General features: G+C 42.9%; 1 protein-coding gene across 7 annotated transcripts in view; it reads right to left on the bottom strand.

Annotated features, from left to right (window-relative positions):
• Positions 1 to 24,317, bottom strand: part of KTN1 (kinectin 1) — a 76,872-nt gene that overhangs the window by 7,980 nt on the left and 44,575 nt on the right. For 2 of the 7 annotated variants that reach the window (XM_075753260.1, XM_075753261.1), the window contains 26 exons: positions 24,103 to 24,171; positions 23,289 to 23,326; positions 23,078 to 23,168; positions 20,779 to 20,847; positions 19,403 to 19,437; positions 19,177 to 19,267; positions 18,200 to 18,268; positions 17,337 to 17,374; positions 16,962 to 17,052; positions 16,731 to 16,799; positions 15,104 to 15,141; positions 14,345 to 14,435; positions 14,156 to 14,233; positions 13,223 to 13,260; positions 12,103 to 12,193; positions 11,937 to 12,005; positions 11,494 to 11,531; positions 10,476 to 10,566; positions 8,337 to 8,423; positions 6,387 to 6,476; positions 5,222 to 5,302; positions 4,694 to 4,783; positions 4,512 to 4,604; positions 3,109 to 3,180; positions 2,564 to 2,647; positions 2,286 to 2,369 (listed from right to left, as the gene is read on the bottom strand). In XM_075753260.1, the coding sequence (XP_075609375.1) occupies positions 2,286 to 2,369; positions 2,564 to 2,647; positions 3,109 to 3,180; positions 4,512 to 4,604; positions 4,694 to 4,783; positions 5,222 to 5,302; positions 6,387 to 6,476; positions 8,337 to 8,423; positions 10,476 to 10,566; positions 11,494 to 11,531; positions 11,937 to 12,005; positions 12,103 to 12,193; positions 13,223 to 13,260; positions 14,156 to 14,233; positions 14,345 to 14,435; positions 15,104 to 15,141; positions 16,731 to 16,799; positions 16,962 to 17,052; positions 17,337 to 17,374; positions 18,200 to 18,268; positions 19,177 to 19,267; positions 19,403 to 19,437; positions 20,779 to 20,847; positions 23,078 to 23,168; positions 23,289 to 23,326; positions 24,103 to 24,171 (1,875 nt within the window). The remainder of the gene's footprint in view (positions 1 to 2,285; positions 2,370 to 2,563; positions 2,648 to 3,108; positions 3,181 to 4,511; positions 4,605 to 4,693; positions 4,784 to 5,221; positions 5,303 to 6,386; positions 6,477 to 8,336; positions 8,424 to 10,475; positions 10,567 to 11,493; positions 11,532 to 11,936; positions 12,006 to 12,102; positions 12,194 to 13,222; positions 13,261 to 14,155; positions 14,234 to 14,344; positions 14,436 to 15,103; positions 15,142 to 16,730; positions 16,800 to 16,961; positions 17,053 to 17,336; positions 17,375 to 18,199; positions 18,269 to 19,176; positions 19,268 to 19,402; positions 19,438 to 20,778; positions 20,848 to 23,077; positions 23,169 to 23,288; positions 23,327 to 24,102; positions 24,172 to 24,317) is intronic. The other 5 variants (XM_075753263.1, XM_075753264.1, XM_075753262.1 and 2 more) reach the window with 5 other exon arrangements.

The raw sequence follows: 24,317 nt of genomic DNA, 5'->3' as shown, positions 1-24,317 counted from the left end.
CTGGATTAGTCAACATGTATGATGAGGTTTACAAGGACAGTCAAGGAAAAGAGACTCCATCTGTAAAAGTAAACGTAAAGAATGGAAACTACAGAAGAAAAAGAAAGGCATGGTTGGCATCAGCTTGATTACAAGTGGTTTCAACTTTTAAACTATATTGCCAGTAGGAATATTAGCAATACTGTAAGTACGTAAGCCTCTCCCGCACTCTTATCATCAGTCAGCCCAGATTTCAACTTAATTCTTGGCAAATATGCAAAAATGTAGATTGTCATCTTCCTAATTTAAGCTAAACAGTCACTTTACTGGTGAATAAACTGAAAAGCTCTACTTGTCATCTTAATAAAGCACCGCTTACTACAACTATGTTGACTTAACCAGCCTGTTAATGTCACATCAAGGCATGAATCACTGACAGGGGCGTACTAAGTTGTCAATTGTGTTTAGATTCAATCCAAAAAAAAAGTGAAACTATTTCAGTCAAGAGGGATGAATACTTTGTGCTGGCTGCCCTTAAACTACAGCCTTCCAAAGGATATAAACATTTTTTAAAGAATATTTCAATTGCTCTTCAACACAGCATACAGAACCAGCCACAGCACTTGAGGCTCGAGCCTCAAACAGGAGTGCTAACAAGAAGCTCGAGTGCCAATTTTGTTGGATTTGTGCCTCTGAAGTGCACTGTGCTAACGTTCACTATTCCTGCTGTCAATCTTCTTGGGAGCCAGCAGGGGATTAAAGAAGTGAACAATAGGCTACTCAGAGCCCTGAATTCTCACTGATTCCAAACCTACGCCTTATATTTGTCTCGCCCTTGGAAAGTTCCCCCTTTAGAGCACCTGGACTGGCAGATGCTGGTTTTCTACATTTTGGAGAAGCACTGTTGACGACCTCCACAGTTTCAGCTTCTCTCCTTGCTCAGCTTATGAATTAGTGGGAAACACATTTTGAAATCCCATCATTTCTATTCCTCAGCCTCTTGCAAAAGCCACTCGTACACAGTGGACAGCATTCCTGAGCCATTTGCATGAAGGTAGTTGTTTACCACCTCCTCGCGCTCCTACCAGCGCAGCATCATCAGATTGCAGACTCGAGCTGCCCTAGCAGGGAGCTCAGCTTTTTAAGCTTTTGTTGTTACAGACATAATAGATTGTTGCCTCTTATATTCAAGAGGTTGGCGTTTACTGATTAACTCTAAGATATGCATTCAATTCCCATTTCCCTTGCTTTCAAAACCAGAGGCTTTGGTTGCCGAGGCAGGCTGCTAATCAATGCTGTACTAGACTTGCCAAGCATACTATTAAACTTAAGCAGATTGTTATTGTGGGTTTGTTTTGTTTGGTTTTTTTAAAAATCAACTATTTTAACCCAGTTACATTAGTAGCAGTACCCTGGTGAGTTTGGCAGCTCAGCCTGCAGTGACAGGTTGTTCCATCAACTACTCTAAATCCCACCAAAGACATGGTGACAGAGACAACCTTCCCCAATTCCGGCTCAAGAGTAAGAAAGCACCGTTCAAACATAAGCAGAGGAAGGATCTGACTGCTCCCACAGCCTTAAAAAACACGTCACTGAAACAAATGAGAAGTGAAAGGACTCAGATGGGAAAACCATGCATCTTTGGGACCTGGCCTCGGTTAATCCAACTCCTTCTTGAGAAAAAGCTGGTATAGGAGCACTATTGGCTGGAGAACATCGCTAGCCCAATACGCTGCTAGCATAGGGCATGCGCCAAGCCAGAACGGCTGTTCAGCCACATCAGGATGCCAGCTGCTGAATGGCTGGAAACGTTGAATTCATCTAATATCGGGTTTGGCCAATTTCTGCAGACACAGAGGAGAATGGAAAAGACTCTGCACAGTCAGAGCACAGATACCACAGTTGCATCCTCAAAAACTTTGGGGGAGAGAGGGAAAAACCACAACACACAACAAAACAGACAACCAGAGAATAATCCTCACGTCAAACCGATGAGAGCACAACTTCCGTTGCTCCAAGGACGTTATATTTGCTGTTGTGTATGTCTACACTGTAAAACATTGATTCTCAAGAAGTTTCAGGAATGAAAGTCTTATAGACTTTGGAAAAAGTCTTAAGAACCAGACATGCTATTGTTAGGAGCAGAGAAAGAGACAAATTGTAAAAGTCAGACTACATAAATGATTGCAATGGACAAAAATATCAAGCTGGAGAGGTTAGCAGAACAGACAGGATTTGAAATAAGTCTCCGCTTCATAAGTATGCTGGGAGCCTAGTTTGTGCCCAGCGGAGAATGAGCTTCTTACCAAATTTAACTCTTCATTCTGTCTTACTGCTTCAGAATATGAATCATCAAGTTTTTTCTGCAATTCAGTCAACAGATCTTTGAGCTGAAATGAAGTTTAGAGTTTTAGGATTTGTCTCCTTAGGATGCCCACTTTTCTTCTGCTCAGTTATTAGTGTGTCGCTCTACCCTAAGGTCACAAGCATATAAACTCCTCAGCCGCAGGGGCTAAGCGTTAGATTAGTTTGCCAGCCAACTGGTAACCAAAAGAAAAAGAACAGTTTGGTCAATTATGTTTACCTCTCTGACTTCTGAAACATAAGTAGATCGTTCTATTTCTGCCTTTTCTAGTTCACTTTCCAAATGTTCTCTTTCTTTTTTAAGCTAGAAACAGAAAAACAGAGTTAAAAACAGATGTTTTCAATGCTTTCTTGCAGTATTATTTTCTCAATTTATTATTAGCTATAAATTCCTATCAAATACTCCACGACATTTAGAGAGCATTTCAAATCCAGTGATTGCCCAGCACATATTGAAACTCTTGCATTTCAAAAAGATAACAAGAAAAAAGAATCAAGCCTAAGATCATCAACAAGCAGTAAACTGCTGAGTCTCACAAGAAAAGAGCCCCAGTGGGTGGGTGAGTACAGAAGTAAAAGCCAGGACAATTTCCAGTACCCAGCTTCTCTCCTCCTTAAAAACACTGGCCCAAAGGTTCAGTTTAAATGCAGCACAGGCTGCACTACTTGCAGGAGAGAAGTCCTAGGAAGTTCAGACTTATAGCATAAGCCTAAATCATGCTTTAAGTAACAGAAAGCTTCAAAAGAAAAAACACCTGCACGTACAGTTTCAACTTCTTTGATTTCTTCCTTTAACCTCTCTACCTCGTGCTCCAAAGAAACGACCGAAGAACGCATCTGCAGTTTTCAAGAAAGATAAATATATCCTTTAGTTGGGTTGGTGTAAGACAAACTCTCCATATATACACAAGCTGGCTTCTACGATTTAAAAATATTAAGGATGAAATCACAGTGACTGAATAAAGATGCTCACACAAATAATTCAAAAGTCTGAGTCTCCATTTAACACCTCCCCTACCGTCTCTCAACCTAACAAGTCTGCTGATAGATAGAGCCTACATACCTGAAAGATCTGGAATTTAAGGACTAGGTCAGATGTACATTAGCCATGGTAAGGGACATATCTTTCCTAGAGAGGGAAGGCTGTATTATATGGAATCCACATATTCTACGTAGCCAAACCCAGCACATTTAGCCTTCTGAGAGGCTGCGTAAGTGCGGCAGATGGTAGCACATCTATAGTTGAAGATCTGACAGTCTTTTATAAGCCCCTCGAACAAGATGTTTATAAATCATGTTCGCTCCAGGCTCATACTCTGACACTCAAATTTACTAAGCAGAAGTACTTTAGAAATAATTTCCTTCAAAAAAGAAAAACCCAACCGTTTGGCCTACTTTAAGTCTAGATTAGGAGGAAAAAAAATAAAAGGCTTTTTTCTTACCACTTTTGCTAGCAACAGAGCCCTCCTAAAAAGGAAAGCTTTGCAGGCAATTTCAAGTGTAATTAGTGGACCATAATGGATGAAGCACTATTTTAACAGCTTCCAAAAATTATTATGATTACATAATACTCAAATTTCAGCACAAAAAGTCTGTATCTGCTCACAAATGAGCTTTGAAAAAAAAAAAACCAACCCAAGTGCTGAATAGAAATACAGTCTGAGTTGCCAGGCCCAGAAAAATATATATTCCTGGGCATATTAACTGGACACATGTACACTCCTGAAGCTTTGGCTTCCTATCCCATCAGCATCCATATTACTACACCTTATTTGGCTGCCTCCTGCACCACCTGCAAAGGACTGCAACACAGACTTGCCGTAATGGTCAAAGACCTTATACCAGCGCTGTTCATTTGTTCTTGATACTCTAAAGACACCAACAATTCCTCCATTTTTCAGTTTTTTAAAATGAAAGATGTTCCTCAAAAAAAAAAAAATCACTCTTAGCATGAAGCTAAGTATCAGAGACACCAAAAATATTGGTATAAGGAGGGATCATTCCTATTATACTGGTTGCAGACTTCACCTGTTTCATCCCCTAGTCACGCACACATCAAACCAGGCAGCCAGGGCTGTTCCACACCTGCCTTCGCAGCGCTCCAACACCCTCTGCGACTTCAAGCAGAAACTGCCTAGCTGCCGCAAAAAGCAGATCTTCAGAAATACCTGTTTAAGTTCCTTCTGTGATTCTTCAACTTTTATCTTCCATTTGCTTTCTTCCTCTTCCACACTCCTCTGTAGCCTTTGTAAAATCCCCTCCTAAGAAGAGAGCGGGGTTTGAAAGCTTACAGCAGAAGAAAGGCAGCTTGCAACATCACAAGGCGCAGGCAACCAGGCATCCTGCTTACCGTCTCCGCCAGAACCGATTTGTATTTCTCACACTCCAGTTGCAGCAGTACGTGCATTTCCTCAGCCTCCTTCAACTTCTGCTCCATAGCCTGCCAAAGGAGAAAAGGGACCAGAAGAGTCACGTCTCAGCTGATAGATTTGAGTTCCAATTATTTCTCATTTCAACAAGTGTGATGGTATCATTCACAGTGGCAGAGATGTCCTTCCAACCCTCGCAAAGACAACAGCAAGCGCCGCGTTCACCTATGACTCTCAATACTCAAACCTTACCTGAGTTACTGCAGTAACTCTGAGTTCCCTAAAAACCCAACCCAATTACTGGAAAAAGGAAACAGGGGTTTTGAATTTCATGAACATTTTCACAACTCCACAAGGTGCTTTTCAGAGATGCAAACATCTACAAAACAATTTTCTTGTCACTTGTTTGCCAGTTTGAACTTCACAATCCAGAGCACAATTTGCAAGATTCATACTGGAAAAAATACACTATGCCACACACAAGGAAGCCATCCACCGTTTGTGCCTACCTTGATGTCTTCAGATCCCGAAGCCTCTTTCAAGTATTCTTTAGCCATCTTTTCAAACCCACATATCCACTCACTGTGACTCTGTTGGGAAATGCATTTGGTTAAAGCTGAGAACAACCTCAGTAAATCTATCTTCAGGACATTTGCCTCCCGGCTGCGGGCGTACGGAGCAGCGTTTCAGTCCCCTAATTCCCCGGAGCCAACACAGAGGCTGACAGCAGTTGTTCAGCCAGTACCGCCGGGCAGCAATCCAGGAGTACGAGGTTACGAGCGAGACACAGTTCACAAGGGCTTGGAAGTGCTGAAATACAACTGGGTGACAGATCTCCCTGCAGGTGCCGGGGATCTACAAGGAGTATTTCGAGACTTCAGAGAATCTTTTCTAAAAGTCCCTAAGAAGTTAAAGCAGGCATTTGCCACGTAATTCTAGGGACCTCACTAGGAAGCCTGCTTTCTAATCTTACAGAAACAGTCTTTTTAATAGACTATTTCTAGTTCATCAGGAGACTAACTTTAGCACATTTGCAAATACTTTTAAATATGAATATTCAAAACCTCTAGACGTTACAAATTAAGTACAGACCCCAGTTTTCCAGCCTCACTGCACATCGTTCACACAATCTAAACCACAGGAACCCAGCACGCTTCCCTTGCAAACAAATGAAAGCCACCAAGAATCTAAAATTGGAAATCGGTGGTTTTACAAAAGGAACTTTGGGAACAAAACAAACCCTCCTGAATTGTATGAGCTGGCACTGAGGCAGCGCAGCCCCTCTGGAAAGGGGGGCCAGCCGTTATCTGCACAGTCGCCAGGGAAGATGGATCCCCACGGTGCCAGACAGTGAGCAAACACACAGCAGATCTTATCCGCCCGTGAAAATTTACTATCTGTTAGACACAAGGCAACAGAGGCAGATGAAATAGGTATCTGAGTAGGAAAAAAAAAATTTAATGATAACTTTTTTCTGTTTTAACACTTTTCTTGAAGTAACCATCTGCAGCTTTGCCTCTTTGCTGCTGGCAAGCACAGGTATTACCAGAAGACACTCGCGTCCCACTGCAAAATCCTTGGGGCAGAAGGGACTGCGAGGAAGCACTCCAGATTGCCCCGTGCAGCAGGACCCAAGGTCCCCAGCAGTAGGGTAAGAAAAACCCCTTCTCTTACCATGTTAGAAGGAAGAGAGACTTTAGGGAACAGCTTCTGGAGTAGTTTGCGTGTCTCCACCTCGGCAGCTTCCAAATGCTGTTGCTTCTCCTAAACCAAGAGAAGGGCTCATGTGAAATTGGGCAACACGCTCCACAGACCCGGTAATAGCTTCTTCCATGCCTAGAGTAAATTATTTAACCCAGAAAGTCATTTTTTTAAGTGGGGAAGGCATTATAGTCTCTAAAATTGCCAGTAAATTGCTGCAAAAATTGACACTGAATTGCTTCAGACTTTGGCCTTCGCATTTGTTCATGCTTAAGCTTTTATTTTCATTAAGTTCTCCTCCAATCTAGTCTCTTTGTACAGAAATTACATCATCATTCACTTGTTCCCAACTCAAACTACACTGTGCTGAGTAACTGTATCCACAGATCACACCAACCCTGCCACTCAAGTTGAGCAATCTCAAAAACAAGAAGTTTGGTCAATCAACATTTTTTTTAAAAAATCCATACTTATTTTAAACAATTTGGAGGAGGAAGGAAGTCACCATAAATTAATGTCACTACATCAAAAATAAATAATTAAAGTCAAAAGGAAACTTTGTGTTAATGCACATTTGAACCAGGCCAAGAAAGCAAGACTGGATCTTCTAAATATTACTTTTAAGTACTTAAGAGGGAGACCTTTACATCCCCCTTCCCCAAGCTTGGATGCAATGGGAAATAATTACTAGAGCTGTGCAACAATCTCCAGGTTTTCTTTGTTGTTGCTCTGCAAATACAGATACACAGAGCCAAGGGCACCACAGATCCATCATTCTATTTATTTAACATTAAAAGCAGACCGGCCACAGGACATTTGCTTGCTGTGCTGGTGGCAGATTGGTTTAATTTAGCCATACGACATTCAGGCTCCCGTGTAAGTTTAAATGCAGAAAGCCTGAAATCCTGCACAGAAGGCAGCTTTCAGCTAAAATCCTTCGCTAATATTTAGGCTTGGTTGTTGGGGTTTTTTTTTCCTTTGACATTACTGCGCCTTGCTGCTCTGAGTTCCCCTGCCGCAAGAGATCGGTGGCATTAGTAGGTTGAGATTCAGAGACAGAAACAGACAGGAGACATTAGGTTGGGAAGTTGTGCTAAGTGTGTTAGTTTTCAGCAATTTAGGAACCACTGAGAAGTGGCAAATGGCTGTTTGATGAAGTCTTCGGACTGCAAGAGAAAGCAGGCAAGCGTTAGCACACAGCAAAAGCAGGTACACGACTTCTCTGAGAGCGGAGCTGAGCAAAGAGCGGAGACGTCTCCGAAACACAGACGCACAATCCCAAACCGGAGCTCATCTGCTTCTAGCTACCTGACTTGTGGTTTTATTTTGATGCCTTTTTTTTAATTCTTCAGAGTGACAATTAACACCAAATGATGCTCACAGCAAACACAAGCTCCTTTCAGAGCAATTCACGCCCCGTATCATTTTGAACATTGGCTCTGACGGGACCTGTTGAGCTTTATATGCTTTCAAGGCAGAAATTCACAGCTGTGGTGACATCGTTTTCCTGAGAAGTTCCCAAGTTTTTAAATAATAATTTAGTCCTAGTTCTTCACGGGTCCAATAAATTTATTCAAGCACAGCGAAAGCCCAGTAGATGAAAGCAGGTTGCTCACCAGCACGGTTTTTATTCTAGAGCTCCCCACAAAGAAAACAAAAAAACCACAACACCAACTCACAACAGCTCTAACAATTATGCAAACAGAAATCTAAAGTCAGCATGCCCACAAATTAAGGATAAAAAAAAATTAAAAGAAACCTAAAGACAACAGGAAGAAGCAGAGGTGAGAGTATATGAATGATCACTCAGAACAGATTATATTTAAATTGCAGTAAAAGTTAAATGCCTCCATTTCATTTAAAAAACCAGCTGCAGATCTGCTTCTAGCTTAACGCATTGTTTCTAGCAGTTAACATTACAACCTTGGCAGTCTTGTTCACTTTGTCCTGCAGCAATTTTTCAGTTGATGCCAATGCTTCCATTGCTTTCCAGTTTTTCTTCCGAAGGTCCTAATCATTTTTAGAAAGAATTATTTCAGTTCACCCAATATTCAAAACTGTTTCCACTTTTACTTCGAGATATTTTGCATTACATTCCACCATTTGCATTTAAATGCTGGTTACTGCAAGATGATTTTTTTTTTGCCGGGTAAGATGACATACACTAGCAAAAACAAGTGTGATGTTCAAAGTTTGAATAAAAAAGGGGAAAAAAATGCCAATTTCTGCCCAACCTGCCCCCGGTATCTAAAATTGATCCAAGTGTTACTGCAGAGCGTATCGCTACAGGGACCCCACACTTTGACTGCACTTGTAAGAAGAAAGAGGGAAGTTTTCAAAAGTAGTGAGGAACACAGACACCAAACCACAGATTACACAACAGTGTTAGGCATGTCGCGTTGCAGAACCCAGCATGGACCCCAGTATACATGGAGGCGTACACATTTATGTCCCTGATCTTGCAACCAGATCTAGCTGCGTAGATCCTTGGGCCTCAGCCCAAACCTACTACGCCAAGGCTGATTTTAGAAACACAAAGCTCAGGGCCTTGGTTTACAGCGTTTACCCACACAGCTCCACTCCGCTGCGCCCAAAGAAAACTGGTTTGCTCACCAGTGCCCTCCTGGGAGGTTTTGGGGTTTCCACCAGTGGCGAGCGCACCCCAGATCCACATGGAAACACCACCATGCCGTACTCCTGCATCTTTCTTGGCAAGGTCATCAAACGTGTACTCCACAAGACATCGACATGCAAGCCGAGTTACGAGGCTGAGAGCTCTTGTAAAAAAGCCTCGCAGCTCCTATCTAGAAAGGATGGTGGGCCTTGTGGGGAGGAGATTATGGTGCCTGGGACTTAGATTTATTTTTTTTTTCCAGCCCTCAGAACAATCTGCTTTAGCAAAGGGCTATTCTGAAAGGCTGGGTTTTGGTTGGTTTTTTAATTCACCACGCAAAGTGGCATCCAAATCCTAGCGTGTACCTACGCTAGTTTTACTTTACCACTTCCATTTGCCTGCTATCCTAAGGGCTGTTTCACAGGACATAAAACCAAGATTGGATAAAATTGTGATATGGAAAGCTGGGACCTACAGGCACGGTCTTTAGCAGCCAGATCTCTGCCTGCACCACGAAGGGTACTTAGACCTTGCAATTCCCCAGGAAACAGGCACACACATGTTCTACCTTTCCAGCTCATCTGTCTTCTGAGAATACCCAGCCACTTTCTCTCTACTTTACTTCAGCTCTTAAGCAACACTACTTGCTCAAAAGCTCACATTCTTAACATTTTCCTTGTGCATCTTCCCTTGTACTGTCCAACTTCTAAGCAATAAAGCTCATTGCACGGTATTCAGGCAATAGCCTTTATAGGCTATCAAGGAGCGACAGGGAGTTAAAACCCCTGCATTTTAACAACTTCCTTCCCTATAACTCAAAAGATGCCATTCTCTTGCCCTGTACAGGTAATGTATTACAAGGAGGTAACTTTAGAGCTCCATGATAGAAGATACAATCTTTATTTCCACCCACAAACAATCCATATTGCACCATTAGCAGCTGCTGTAAAGGAAGGCTCACCGTCCTTCACCTCCTTCAGATCAGGATTAGTCCCTCTTCGGAATGGGAAGAGCCAGATCTGAGACCCCTGAAGGTAATTCCTCCTCCCATGTCCACGCACCAGGACCATAACTCGGTCAGAGCATCGCCTCCTTCATCCTCCCACCCTCCCTCTTCTTCCCTTGGCAAAGGCTGTGTTTCTGAGCAGGGCTAACAAGGCTTGAATCCAAATCTGAGAACTTGCTATGGGATGCATCCCCAGCACGCCTCCTCCCTCTCCTCAAATCAGCAACTTGTCAAAGAGCTGACAAAACCTGGAGCCCTGGAGTAAGGTATGCTTAGTCCCTCCCAAGAAAAGAGGAGAGGAGTGTCCAGGGGACACAATATGGCAGACAACTGTTAGAAATATTTTCTTAGCAGAACACCCTGGGCGTTGGGGAGTGCTGTGCACGTGAGCTTGGTTGTTCTTTGGGGTTTTTTTGGGGGAGCGGGGGAGGAGTTTCCTTACGTTGTTCTTTTTCCTCTGTTGCTCAAAAGCATTTCTCTGAGAGGCGAGCTCATTTTGAAGACTGGCGATTTCCTTCTCTTTCCCTGCAACCCTGAATTAGCAAAAAGAATCATAAACAAGTCAGGAGACATTTAAGAAGTTTCAAAATGCGAAGCACTGACACCCTTTCATATACACTAACTTTCCTTCCCTTCCAGCAACACACTCTTTGAAAAGCTGCTCTGACTTGGCAGTACCGCTCGCTTCCGACTGCTCTGTGAACCGCAGGGCTGCCAGAGCAAAGCCCATTGTAAAGCTGTTGTTTGCCTACAACAGTCATCTGCACACATTTATCAAGGCCACGGAAAGGCAATGCATTAGATGAGGATAAGTCAGCCAGCCCACGCTAGTACAACACAGGCACTGCCTGCTGGATAGGAGCATTCTTTTTCAAGCATCTAGTTCACAATTTAAGTCATTTAACTTAAAAGAAAAATACTTCAGCCAGCCAAAAATGCGTGACAGTGGCAATTTGTGTAGCACAGTATAAGCCGGCACGGCATTAGCTTCCACATAGTTCTTAAGCGCACTTCAGCTCTACGTTATACCACGCTTTTACCCCTGAGACCTTCCCTGGGAAAAGATTTCTACCAGATGATTTTATAATATGAACAACGATCCTCTACTAAGCTGAAGTTCCAAGAAAAAAGCCTGTCACTTCTGCTTGAAACACCAACCTTTAACTCTTCAGACACACAGCCGAGCTGGCCTGCATTTAAAATTAAATCAATCACGCCTTGCTTACATTGTGGGCACAACATACTGCAAGCACGCTCTGCAGACGACTGCAGCTGAGGATTATCAGCATGAGCAGAATCTCAATGTTCACGTTTTATTAGACAGTAAAGTGGGGTTTTTTACTGGCCACTTCTCACACACTGATACTGTACATTTGGTATTTACTTCATCTTTTAAATTTCCTGAGCAATAAGTGAAATGAACCCCTTATCTATTGCGTTGAACTTTTGGCAGTACTCACACTTGCAGAAGCTCCTCACTTTGGACAGCCAGAGATGCCTACAAACAGATCAGAAACTCATTAGGAGCAGATCAGCAGAAGTGTGATGCAGAAGGCGTGAACTGCCTTGTTAACCAGGCATCGCTGCCGCGCTCTTGGCCCTCGAGGGAGTCCTGTCCAGCCTCCTTTGGCCAGAAGAACCCTCGCTGTGATACAGCGTGTAAAGACAGGGGTGGAAAGCTAGACAAGAACACAGCAGGCCTACAAAAGAGCACAAGGCTGCAAACTCAACACAATAAAAGGAAGCAGAAACAGATACGCAAGAGCCAGAAAAGCTGGCTGAGCTGACGCTGTCCCTGGATTTGCAATGGTAGCAATACAGCTACTGGTTTTCTCCATCATCTGTACAAGCTACCAGCACCCCCTTTGACTTCACTCAGTAACACTGCAACTGAAAGCTGTACCTGTTTGCAGTTCTCCTGCTTTAATTCTTGAATTTGAACTTTAAAAGATTCGTTTTCCTTCTGCACATCCTGTTGAAAGAAAAAAGGCAATATATTCAGATGCATACATATATAAATTCACAATACATGTGCTCCTTACAAGAAGACGCTTCTATCAAAACTTCACCTGCAACTGTTTTACTTGGCTTGCAATTTCTCTCTCTTTTTCTTCCACTACAGCTTTCAACTTCTTCATTTGTTCTTCTTCCCCTTTCAACCTGCAGAAATGGTTTAGAAAGTAAGAAAAAAGGGCTAAAGTAAGAATTTAATGCTAAAAAGGGACAGCCACTCTAGCTGGGACAGTTTTCAGCAGAAGATATTTCATATGCTATATATAATAATCTGCCAAAAGGAGAGCACATGCACATGGAGAAGAAACCATTGCACTATGGCTCCAAACCAAGAAAGCCAACAAAAATACGTGCCAGCTGCCACAACACGTACCGCAAACGCTTACCTGCTAAGAACTGGCCTGAGGCAAGCTAGCCCTGTCACACACCAAACACATTTAGTCACAGCTGACCTCAACAGCATTTGGAGCCAAAGTGGGAGAGAAGCAATTGATTACTTGAGCAAATCCTGCAAGCCAGGAGGCTGTGAACGTGCTGGGGACAGTCTCCCAAAGGCGAGGATGCCTTAGGTACCGCATACTGGCTATATACAGGAGCTCTGCTGGGAGGGCAGCGCGTTGCAAGAGCTGCATTGAAGACCGAGTCATTTTTGGCACAGCCTCATACAACCTTCCTCTGATTTGGAGCAGCCAGACAAAGCAGCGTCAAAACAGAGGAAAGTCTGGCAGCATTTCTCCATAAAACAGGAGCTGCAGAATTGGCTATTGCATCTCAAACTGGAAATGGCAAACTGTATTTGTTCATTGCTTTTACCGACTCAGCCACAGGCACTTAAATCCACACTCTCTTAAACGTGCTAAACAGAAGGAGAAATTATCACTAGACACAAGAAGTAGCAGCAATTTCACTAGTTAGTAGAGCCCTGGGCGATCATTCACTTTCGCAAAGTGTACGAGCACTACTACTTAAGCACGCCAGGCAGGGACGCCAGACGCTTGCTATTATCCACGGCAGCAGACACGCTGGCTGGTGCACGTCCATCGGCACTAACAGCTTATTTTAGCAAAGCCCATAAAATTCTTGAAACCAATTCATACATTCCAATTTAAGATAAACGCCAGCACTGAATGCATATTATCAGCAGGCACTTGAGAAATTGGTACTAAGCATACTCACAGGCTCTCCAGGTCCTGGACTTGGGGTGCAGCAGGTACCTGAAAAACAAAGCAATTCCCAACTTCATTTTGATGGCACAGTAAAGCTTTCAAATTAACAGCAACTCTTCACATGAGTGGGGGCACCACGCAGCTTGCAAGATACTTGCCAAAGAAATACCAGAAATTTTGCATCACACCTTGCTCCAGGAATATCTGAACACATAATGGATTTTAGAAGCACAGCTTACACCAAGCATCCCAAACTTCACAGCAGCCAACTTCTCTCCATTCCACCTTTCCCCTGGGATAAACACCTGCCTAGACATCCACCCAAAATAAGAATGCAACTCAATTTCTCTCCTTTATCGTCAACAAAAATCTGAACTGAGCTAGAATACCACCTTATTGGAAAAATTCTTCTATTAAGTAACACTTGACTTCAAGGATGTCCAGCTGCCTGTTCTGAAGTCCAGTGCAGGAAATCAAAAGCCAAAATATTCCAGCCACTTGTGACTTCTGCAACGGGTAAAGGCAGGGAGGACTCACAGCAAAGCCTGACCGCTTCAAGAGGAGCTGTTATGTTCAGTTCCTCTATGACCACAGCCCTAGAGAGACACTACTTCAGCCTGGCAAGGAGGTACCTACGACACGGCTATGATTCTGCCCATAAGCTTCAAAGTTTTCAGACCGCTAAAGCTACTCATTAAGGACAGTATCATCCAAGTTAAAGAAAAGCTCTCAGAATTTGTTGTTATCTGTGTAACAACTGTTTCAATTTAACACAGTTGAACTAACAGGCTCTCTGCATTGTAGATTATCAGTTTAAAGTAGGATTTAAAATAGCTCTGTAGGTTGAAGCCAATGCAAAGCCTTTGTGAGAGGTAGAAGACCAACAAAAATCTTCCAGTTCAATTGAGCAGCACTCCCAAACCACATCCACTGTCAGCCATACCTGTTGGAGCTGTTGCAGGTTCTGTTGTTCTAATTCCTGAACTTTACTGGTTAACTGTGCAACTGTATCTTTCTGACTCTTTAAGGGGAAAAAAAAATAAATCAAGTTTAGAAGTGTAAACGTAACTTTTCCACAGCCAAAAATACTGTAAGAGAATTTATTTCCCTTTAGAATACCAAGGAAGCTTACCTGCAGCCATTCTCCTTTCTTAATAATCTCTTTCTCCTTCTCTTCCAATAAGGCCTCCATGGTTTTCACCTGCTTTTCCTTCCCCTTCAACCTGTACCATTATACACACACAGACACACAGCATAAACCCTTGCTCTTTTATCCATCTCAAAGAGAGACATCCTATGCTTTGAAGCACATAACAAAAGTAGCATATGTGATCAAAGGCACAAACAAGTCACCCACTAAAAATCATGTGTGAACACTTCCACTTCAGCCCGGGTTAGCAGATGCCCTTCATCAATGGTACTGCTCATTAAGTGAAAGCAGACAAATTCTACACTGACATACATATATACATTGCAGGGATTTCCCATACATGTGCTCTCCTCATCTAAAAATACTTCCCCCCTCCCCAGTTGGGGACACGAGGGACTGATGACCATGGTGACTCAATTTTCATTTAACTACCCAGCCACAGCACGGACGTTACCAAAGTAAGTTTGCCACAGAGCCTTGCCTATGTCCTTCCATCCTGACTTGAATTTTATCCCTTGTGCGTTCATTTGGGCTGATGAAACCATGCAGCACTTCACCTGGTTTGCTGGCTCAGACAGGACCAGATATTTAATAAAGACACAAGTCTACTAAGACCAGTATTAACAGCCTGGCTCACTTCATGTGAAGCGCAGCCACCAGGCAAGAACATTATAACCTAAAATAGACAGGAGCAGCGAGGGGTGCACAGGGCAGATCAGACATGTTAACAACTGTACTTACAAAGTCTGAAGTTCTTTAACTTGTGATGTAATCGACACCTAAAGAAAATAATCAGTACTTCAGTTCAATGCACACGGAAGAGACGTAAATGCTATAAACTGCTTTAGGGAGAATTATGGGAAAAAAGCCATTAGACATTACTAAAATAGGCACTATGTGTTCCAGTTATGTAAGCATAAACATGCTTTTTTTTAAAAAATGGGAAAATAAATTATGAGAAGCCAAGTGTCTCCGCTATTTACTTTCTCCACATTTCAAATGTGACTTCCAGAGCAGAAAACAGTGCAAATGGGAACACAAGCCAGCCCATCGGAGCACCCTTCTGCCACAAGAGACAAAGGAAGAAGCAGACACCGATGACAACAACCACCTCGGCAGCAACGGCAGCTCAAATCAGAGCTATTGCCCCTGGTCATTTAGACCTTTGCACAAGCAAGGGCTTTTTAGATGTTGGCACTCCCTTAAATTCCCTTTCTAAGGCTGAACAGGGATTGAAGAAGAAAGATTTAGTGAGAATATTCCCTTTGAATTTTGTAGCAAAACCTGACAGTGGCTATCCGTGTGGATATGGGCTGTCCAAACAGCTCAGTCCTCTACCACAACACAGCAGGAGTTTCCACATTCCCAAAAACCTCTATTCTGCTTGCAGGATACCACCAGCTGCATATACACCACCTTTGGAGCAAGCATCCCTCATATGCAGCTTTCCAGAGATGGCACCTCTAAACTGCATTTTGTTCTGGGCTCTGCGTCAGCTCCAGGGAAGGAAAAAACACACAAATAATTCCTACAGTTCCTGGGAATTTGCTTTGGAGGAAAAGCCCAAGATGGAAACACATTCTGTGAAGCTTTGCCTAAAAAGGACAAAACTTTAATGCTAAGGAAAGAAGAAAAAGGGGTGACATGTTGGAATGTAGCTAGAGAGACTGAAAAAAGCACAGAGCAAACCAAACAACCCACATACCCCACAGAAACAAGCAAGCAGACTTCCTGACAGCACGATGGATTAAGCTGCCTGCAGAACAGGCTCCCTAAGGAAACGCAAGTTCCCGTTATTTTGGATGCTAGACAGCAAGCATGCCAAAAAAGCCAATACTCCTCCATTTCTGCATTCCTGATAGCTAGAGTAAAACTTAGTCTGCCAAGACAGGCTTTCTTTGGACACTGGAAAGAAAACAGACTCAGGTTTACCCGGAAACCAAATACTATTTGGGCCAGTAGTATTGTTCTAGCAACACAGAAAGGCCAACAAAAGGAGAAGCCCCTTCAGTGCTTGAGATTTCTGAGGTGCCAGCCTCAAAGGATGGCCCAGGGTTTCACGTTTACTGCAGGGATAGTATGCAATATGCCCAGCCAGAGCTAATGCTACAATGCTTTAGGTTATAGCAATTCTTGTCAAACTGCATACTAAAAGTCCAAAAAGCTTTGGAATGTGGTTTCTGAAGGACAGCAGTAGGTGTACTACATATTTACAGCTTTATACCCAAGAATAGCATAGCTCTACCTTTAAAAAGTTCCCTTACCCAATGGCATTCACCAGTGAAAGAAAAACACACTAGAACAGAAATGAGTGAGCAGCGCATCCACGGCAAGGCTGTTTCACACTTCTGGCACTAAGGTATTTTACCTGTTTTTCCATCTCAAGCTGGGAATTTCCTACTTCTTCTTTCAGAGCCTCTATTTCCTGTGTCAAAGCCTTTTCAATGACAAAACAGACAGGATTGGACAATGGAAACACAAAAACACCACAGAAATGGATGCTACAAATTCATCACTATAGAATGCCATGCAGTAACAAATAAATGGTAGTCAGTGGCACAGACGCAGAAAGGAAGGTAGGTATTTCAGAGATAGATACCTGAACAGTCTTCTCCTTGCTTGCTACTTTAAGGATTTCAGCCTGTAGGAGTTCTTCCACCGATTTTATTTTTCCATCCTTCTCGTGGATCCTTGAAAAGAGCAGAGACAAACAATTATCTGACAATTCAGTGCAATCCCTCGTCTACTCAAAGTTAGGCTTATGAAGTTAATTGCTTAGCAGAGAAGCAACTGGATTTTTAAAAGGTATTGATCTGACTTGACGTGTTTCTGAAGTGATAACACTTCCTGCCACACACACACGCACTTCACCCAGTTCAAAGCAAATCATTTCAGGGAAGCAAAACACTTGTAGTCATGGAAAAAAAGACAGACACAAGTAACAATCAGAAATTAAATCTGTGCAGTAACTTACACTTTCTGGAGTTCTTCCACCAGTGATTGAAAGGAAACCTGTTCAAAATAGAGCTTCAACTTAGAAAAACAGAAGCGAGAAAAACATTCTGCAAGTGTGGAGGGGTAAGGAGTAGAGAGCTTGAGCTTTGGCACTAGGTAAAACCTTTAGGCTGCTACATAGTGTATCTGTCCAAGAAAATTAGCTGTTGGTCTCCATTCCTGGCAAACCAATAACAACAGGTCTGCTGCAAGTTCCAGGAGAACAAAAGCAAGCCCACACCACCTTTACCAGGAGAGGCTGAGGCTCGGGACCAGCTAACCTCTTCATACTGGCCCTACTGTACACATCTCTAGTTATTGCACTTCTTTCCCATAAATGATTGTCTAGAAACTAATTTCTCCCCTGAGCTGTCCAAGCAGCGCTGTATGTCAAGGAAAGGCACTTCCCAATGGGCACTGAGTGCTCCTCACAAATGACAATACCGTGACAGTGTCACTGAATAGAGACATAAACAGAAGGGCCTAAGTCAGACCGGCACAACCATGGATTAACATCAGAAAGCTCAAATACACATAACGAAGCTGATGAGGAACGAGCTGCCTACCAGCCACGCTTGCTGCACTAGGCTTCTGGAAAAAGGCAACCCTCAGCCATTTCGGTACGTGGCAAACTCAAACCAACCCAGAACTGCCGCTGACACTTATGCAAGGGAAGTATTTGACAGAAGTATGAGCTTCCAGACCAGCGCTGGAGGAAAACAGGATGCTTTGCCAACAGGCTTCAAAGACGTCTTCACCTTTTTCCCCCGACTTTTGCAACCACAGCAAGATTCTTTTAGATTTAGTTTAGGTGTAATAAAAGTTTTAGATAAAAAGTACTACCTGCTCTGATTGCTGAATTTGCAGACTTTGAAGTTCTTTTCTCAAGGATGAATTTTCCGTTCGCAGTGCCTTTGAAAGCAGATGCACAGATAATGAAAGACTCATTTGTTGGGAAAAAAGTGTTAAGCTTGACAGAAAAGTCATTTCTTCTAGAACAAGTGAAAGACTTTGAAAGCCTGAAAGAGACCGCTTCTGCAGCAGTTGGAGCCAAAGTATTCAACGGACTAATTATTCATTACAGACAACTCAGAGTGGACTTCAATTTATAGGAAGCTAGAATCCAGGGAAACATCAAGGTGATGTGCTCCTATCTTCGGCTGCTTAGTAACCTGACAGTTTACTAGTGTGCAACCCCTGCCCAGCACAGGGGTCTCAGCAATGCACCTGGAATTTAGGGACGTTAAGAAAGCAAGCGTTGTCTTGGCTGTGTCCAGGTAGACAGGACACAGCTTTCCAGCAAAACCCAGCTGAAAACAGACAGGGATTTTTGTACTGGCTTTCCAGATTTCTCATCGTTAGCTTCTTTATAAACAGAACAGAAAGGAAGTACCTTAAACATCACCCCAGGAGCGTCACTAGTTTAGGATCCATTTAACCCTTCAGATTACCAACTAGCAAAGATGCAAGAGCCCCATACCGCCAAGTTTTTACAAGACACCCTTTCCTAAGGACAGATTTGTTGTAGATCAGGCCACACATACGGGTCTGGAGATGTATTCACTTTATTCCAAAAGCCACCAGGAAAACGTGCTAGCGATATCTGCTCTACTCTAAGCAGAGAGGAGCACTTACTGTAGGCCATCAATGCTCACGCTTAGTCTGTCTTACCAAAAAAGGTTTTAACCTCATCTTCACGATGTGCTTTTCCTATTCAAAAGGAAAGATCTCAGACTGCGCTATGAGCACTCAAACACACACTTTGCACAAGAGCACTTGATCTCTACTTCCCCATAAAAAGATGATATGAGAAATTTTACCTTCAGCTCCTCCTCTTTATTAGCCACCTGTATGAGTCCTGCCTCAAGCAGATCTTCAACTGTCTTGATTTTATCATCCCTCTCTCTCATGCTGAGAAATCAAAAGCGAGTATTAGGAAAAATAGAGTTAACCTTTGAAGGCAGTTTAGCTATCAACAGTAACCTTGCTGCCAACAAAACCGGATCTTTATTTTAGCCTTTAATTCAAAAGAAAAAAGCTTCTTACCTTCTTTCCATCTGCTCTAACAAGTCTTTGTTCGCCTGTGAAAAACACAATGGGGTGATCATTAATTGGATCAATAATGGTTTGGGATTTTAAAAACAGAAATAACTGGAGAGCATCAACTTAACCAGAAGCTTAGTTACCACACTAATCCAGAAGGGAAAATAAAATAGAGGGAGAATATCCTCATGGCATGTATGTCTAATATTGATGCTGGAAAGAGGTCCATCTTTCAGGGGAGGTACAGATCCAGCCCAAACGCCTTGATTTTACACTGATGGACTACAGGAGTTCTGACCACACGACGCTGTGGGACACAGGATCCCAGTGATCCTGGGGAGTGTCAAGTATGCCAAGCACCGTACAGCACCTAATCCATAGCAGCCAGCTCAATACCCGAAAAATCTGCCTCTTTGAAGCGTTTATCAAAACCGCAAGCTCCACTTGAGAAATCCTAAATGCTCTGCTGCATGAGCCTCAACAACACATTGCGAGACACCATACAAGAAACATAAGCCAGCTACCAAAAAAAATAAAATCAGCCTTGCTATTTCAGACAGGACATCAAATCAGCCAGGCCCAGGGGAATAAGACTGCAAATCTGGTTCTGCGCCAGATGAAAGGGAGCTGCTCCAGACAGGCAGCTGCTGACTGGCAGACACCAATACAGAAGAGGAAACAAGTTTCCTGTCCTGCAAGTCTTTTTCCAGTGTTTCAGGAAGTTTTCTCATTCCACAGTGGTACAAAGTCAGGGTTGTTCACAAGAGCTCTCCCAGGCAACACTCACAAAGGAGATGGGGCTGAGCAACCTAGCGGCTTTGAACCTGCAGCATCCTGCGCGAGTACCAGTCAGGCTGGCTGCAGCAGGTGTGCTGTGGGTAAAAATATAGAAGAGGGACAAAAGACATCACGAAGTAAATAGCTTTCCCATTCCATGAGTCTGTTTGGTTATTACGGGTTTGAGAATTCATTCCAGGATGGAAGAAAACAAATAGGGTAAAGATCTTACCCTGGTCTCCCCACAGTCTAGTGAGAGCCCTCTCCCCTGGAAGGGCTGGTTGTTCATGGGATTTTTTTATTCCAGAAACTGCCAATAAAACTGGGAGAGGTTGCAGAAATAAGTTCTTGCTTGTGTTAAGCTGGCATTCTTCAGGGGAGGGGAAAAAAAAAAATCCACTTTTTGTTTGGACACTCTTGACTAGGTCTAGAGGACAGCCACAACTGTCTTACTTGAAGCCTCCAAGAAAAAGAAAATATCTAAAAAGCAACAGGCTTTGCCACCAGCCAGCTCAGCCTCAGGCCAGCTTAAGAAAAGAAAAATACTTAAGTTAAAAAGAACAGAAGGTATTTGATATAACCTCAGCAAACATTGGCTATACCTGCTCAGACAGAAGAGTCTGCAGCTTCTGAACTTCAGCTTGCAGAGCTGTGTTTTGATCCTTGAGAACCTGGAAGGAAATTTCAACACTAGGGTTTGCAGTTCTGAACTGATACAACTACAGCATTTTCATAATGGCAATGAGGTCATTAAGTGGCACAGAAGTCATTACAGAGAGTTCTTTGGAAGCTACAAGACTACAAAGAGTCCTTTTCCCTTCTTTCTTGCTTTTCTGTATTAATACTTTTGTCCTTATGTTCCCATGAGAAATTCAGCTGTTACCATCTTTATTCCCTGGCAGAGAATCAGACCAAGTGTGAGAGGCAAGAGAAACTGCATTTTCCTCCTAAAACAGTATCAGCATCATCTCAAGATTTGATAGCTGCCTCTTACGAAACACTCATCTGGCAAACCCAGTGCTCTAGGATCACCTCTTTGGTATTCTTCAGCTGCCTCAACGCTGAGGATGCACAGCAAGGAACCAGCACACACTTTGGTCCGACTGCAGGCTGGAAAGAGGTGTCTTGGGAAGACAAACAGCTGTACTGTGGCCCTTGCCTCCCCTCTGCATTCCCACAGTAGCCCTGAACAGACAGGCTGACTGTATGGATTCCTCATATCCTCCTCTATTACTGCTTTTTGTTTTATAAAGTCTTTTTAAAGACTTGCTAGGTGCTTTACAAAACTAAAAAGCAGGACACGTGATCTATGCTTCAGACCCAAAGCCTTGCAGGGACAACACAATGGTAAGAACTAGAATTGCTCTGTTTTGAACCTGGCTGCTCTCTTTCACATGCATGGGGAAAAAAGCAGCGCTTCCTCAGGTGGAAGCCCTTAGTACAGAGCTGGTCTGGCTTATGTTTGGGATCAAAGACAGGAGGAAGAAGAGACTAGAAGGGCACACAATGTTCGTGTTGAGTGCACGCTATGGACTTCCCTAGTATCGTGACAATGACAATCAGTGTTCAGTTCTCTATTCACTTCCCAAGAACTGCTAAGATTGCCTCTGGATTACTTTTGCCATTACTTAGCACAGAGTTGATTCCAGCACATAACCATCCACACCACCTCTAAGGCCTTTTTCCTGGGTAACACTTACTACAGAAACCATTGTTCTAAAGCAAGTTCAGATTATTCCTCCTCGTGCTCATGTTCACCGCTCCACCTGCCATTTTAAAGTGTTCCACCACCCTGAAAGCCCTGAGAATGTCACTAAGTTGAGAGCTGCTGACTCAAGCCTGCCACCTCTTTCCACACCATTTATGCACCCAGCACATGCCTCACTGAAGATCCAGTTGGTAGCTTAATTACAAAAATTCACTAAAGCTGTACTCTGTTTCCTATTCTATTAATTGAGCAAACTTCTTCCCTCTTATTCTCTGACAGCTTAGAGAAACTACGGTGCCTTGCAAGAGACACATCAAAACCTCTTTGAAAGTGCCACCACTTTAATACGTGACCCAAGTTTACTACCCGCTTGCTAACACCTTCAAAGAGCTCCAGGAAGGAAACTCATGAGGCACGGCTTCCCCTACAAAAGCCACGCTGCTTCTGCCACTGCCCACCTGCTCTGTTCCTCACCAGCAAACCTACCAAATTGACATTATGGGATTTAGACTGAGCGACCTTTCACCAGAAGCGCTGGAAAAGCAGCACTACCCAACAGGGGCTTTAAAGGAGTTAAAAAGATGGAGTCATCACCTTTCATGTGGAAAAAGTCTATTTCTAACAAGTAAAGGTGGCAGAGGGCAAGGAGGAGTTAAGTAGCTCTCTGCATATGCCATCTAGAAACAAGTACCAGCTCTGCAGACCCCAGATGTCAGCACTAAAAGCTTCAGCAATTTAGCTGCAGCCTTACAAGAACCAATTTGGAAGACGGCAGGAGAAAAATAAGCGTTTTTACACCTACCTTGACAGAAAAAAAAGAAAAAAACAAAAAGCAACAGAGGCTCCCACCGAGGCCTTGGAAGTCATATTAGAAGGTGGAATGCAGGAAAACTGCAATAGCTTTTAGTGAACAACATCCTCTTCCAGATTTCAAAGCCCTCGCTCATCACAAATGCAGACACCGCGCTTAATGGGTGTTACCCCATCTCTTACTCCACTACAGAGTCTGTTGTTACTACTGTGACATCCCACATCGCTCTTGCCTTGCGAACAGAATACTGTAATTTCCCTTAACACTCAAAAGTCAGTTCTATTTTGCAAATCAACATTCAATTGTAAGAACTGCTCCGCAGCCTCCAAAGTCTGGAAAACTTCCTGTGCATAAGCACAGGGATAGCTTTTCTGTATCTTACCTTGAATTCTTCCTTTGTGTTTGAAAACTGAGCAAGTTCTTCTCGCAGCTGATCTTCGAGAGTTCTTATTTTGTCATCTTTGATGTGAATGCTGAAACACAGCAAAACAATCAAATTGTTTCCTCATCCAAGTCTTACAAAAAGCATCGATTCTAAAAGAACATAAAAAAAGACTGACAAACATTGTTTATCAAATCCCAGAGCTATTTACCTTTTCTGCATCCTTTCCAGCTCATGTGCAGCAGCAGCCTAGATATAAAGAGGATTAACACAGACTTAGGATACATCACATGATTCAATCAACCTTTCATTCCACAATATTAAAAAGCTAGAACAAGTCATTTGGCCTCTCAGCACATGACTCACCAGCAAGAGTGCAAGGGATAAGCTTGTCTTCATGCACTTTTAAAACACCACTATATACAAGGCACGCATGCAATTACACAAAGGGAAGAAGATCTTGAAGAGATTCATTTGACAACCAGGATTATCTCTAATTAAACACTTCATTTCCACCTCTGTAATCAACAGGCCACACAGCAGTAAAAGAGGGACAGAGTTTTGTTTGGTTCTAAAAAGATGTCTATGGTGAGGTGGGGGTTTATGTGCACTTTTGGGTGGTTTTGAGGGTTTTTTGGGGTTTTGTTGTTTTGTTTTTTGTTTTAGAGAAATGCTTATGATCCTTGCATGCGAACACCAGGACTGCATATTCCAGGACAGTTGTATTCACTCCTGTGACGTGTCCTGCACTCCACATGCCTGCGAACCGAAGCCAACCAAGTAGATTGCTTCAGTAACTTGGATATCCAAGTAAGAAACAGATTTTGCTGGTGACGGAAGGGTAAGAAGGTGGCCTCCCGCCAGCTATCAGATCTCCAGGAAATCACGTATTAGCCCGATTCGGTAGACTCGCACCTTTAACGTGCTTAAGCACAGCTCTCTTAAGGCCAATGGATCTGCATTTGCATTTATGACAGAATAGGTAGTGGGAAAAAATTAAATATTTCATGAAACAATTATTTTACCTGTTCATTTGTCAGAGCCTGTAACTTCTGTACTTCTGATTTCAGTGACAGGTTCATGTTTTGTAGGACCTGAAGGAAGGAGATAAACATATATTTGCACTTTGCATAGACAGAGTATTTCAGGTAAGTTCACTCTCCAGTGCAAAGTATTTCAGGTTACTTTCTGAAGGACTCTAGAGGCAAAGCAAAACCTCAAGCTTTCTTATCAATAGCTT

This window comes from Balearica regulorum, chromosome 5 (genome assembly GCF_011004875.1).
Source record: "Balearica regulorum gibbericeps isolate bBalReg1 chromosome 5, bBalReg1.pri, whole genome shotgun sequence".
Classification (NCBI taxonomy): domain Eukaryota; kingdom Metazoa; phylum Chordata; class Aves; order Gruiformes; family Gruidae; genus Balearica; species Balearica regulorum.
This window is presented reverse-complemented; position numbering and strand designations above follow the sequence as displayed.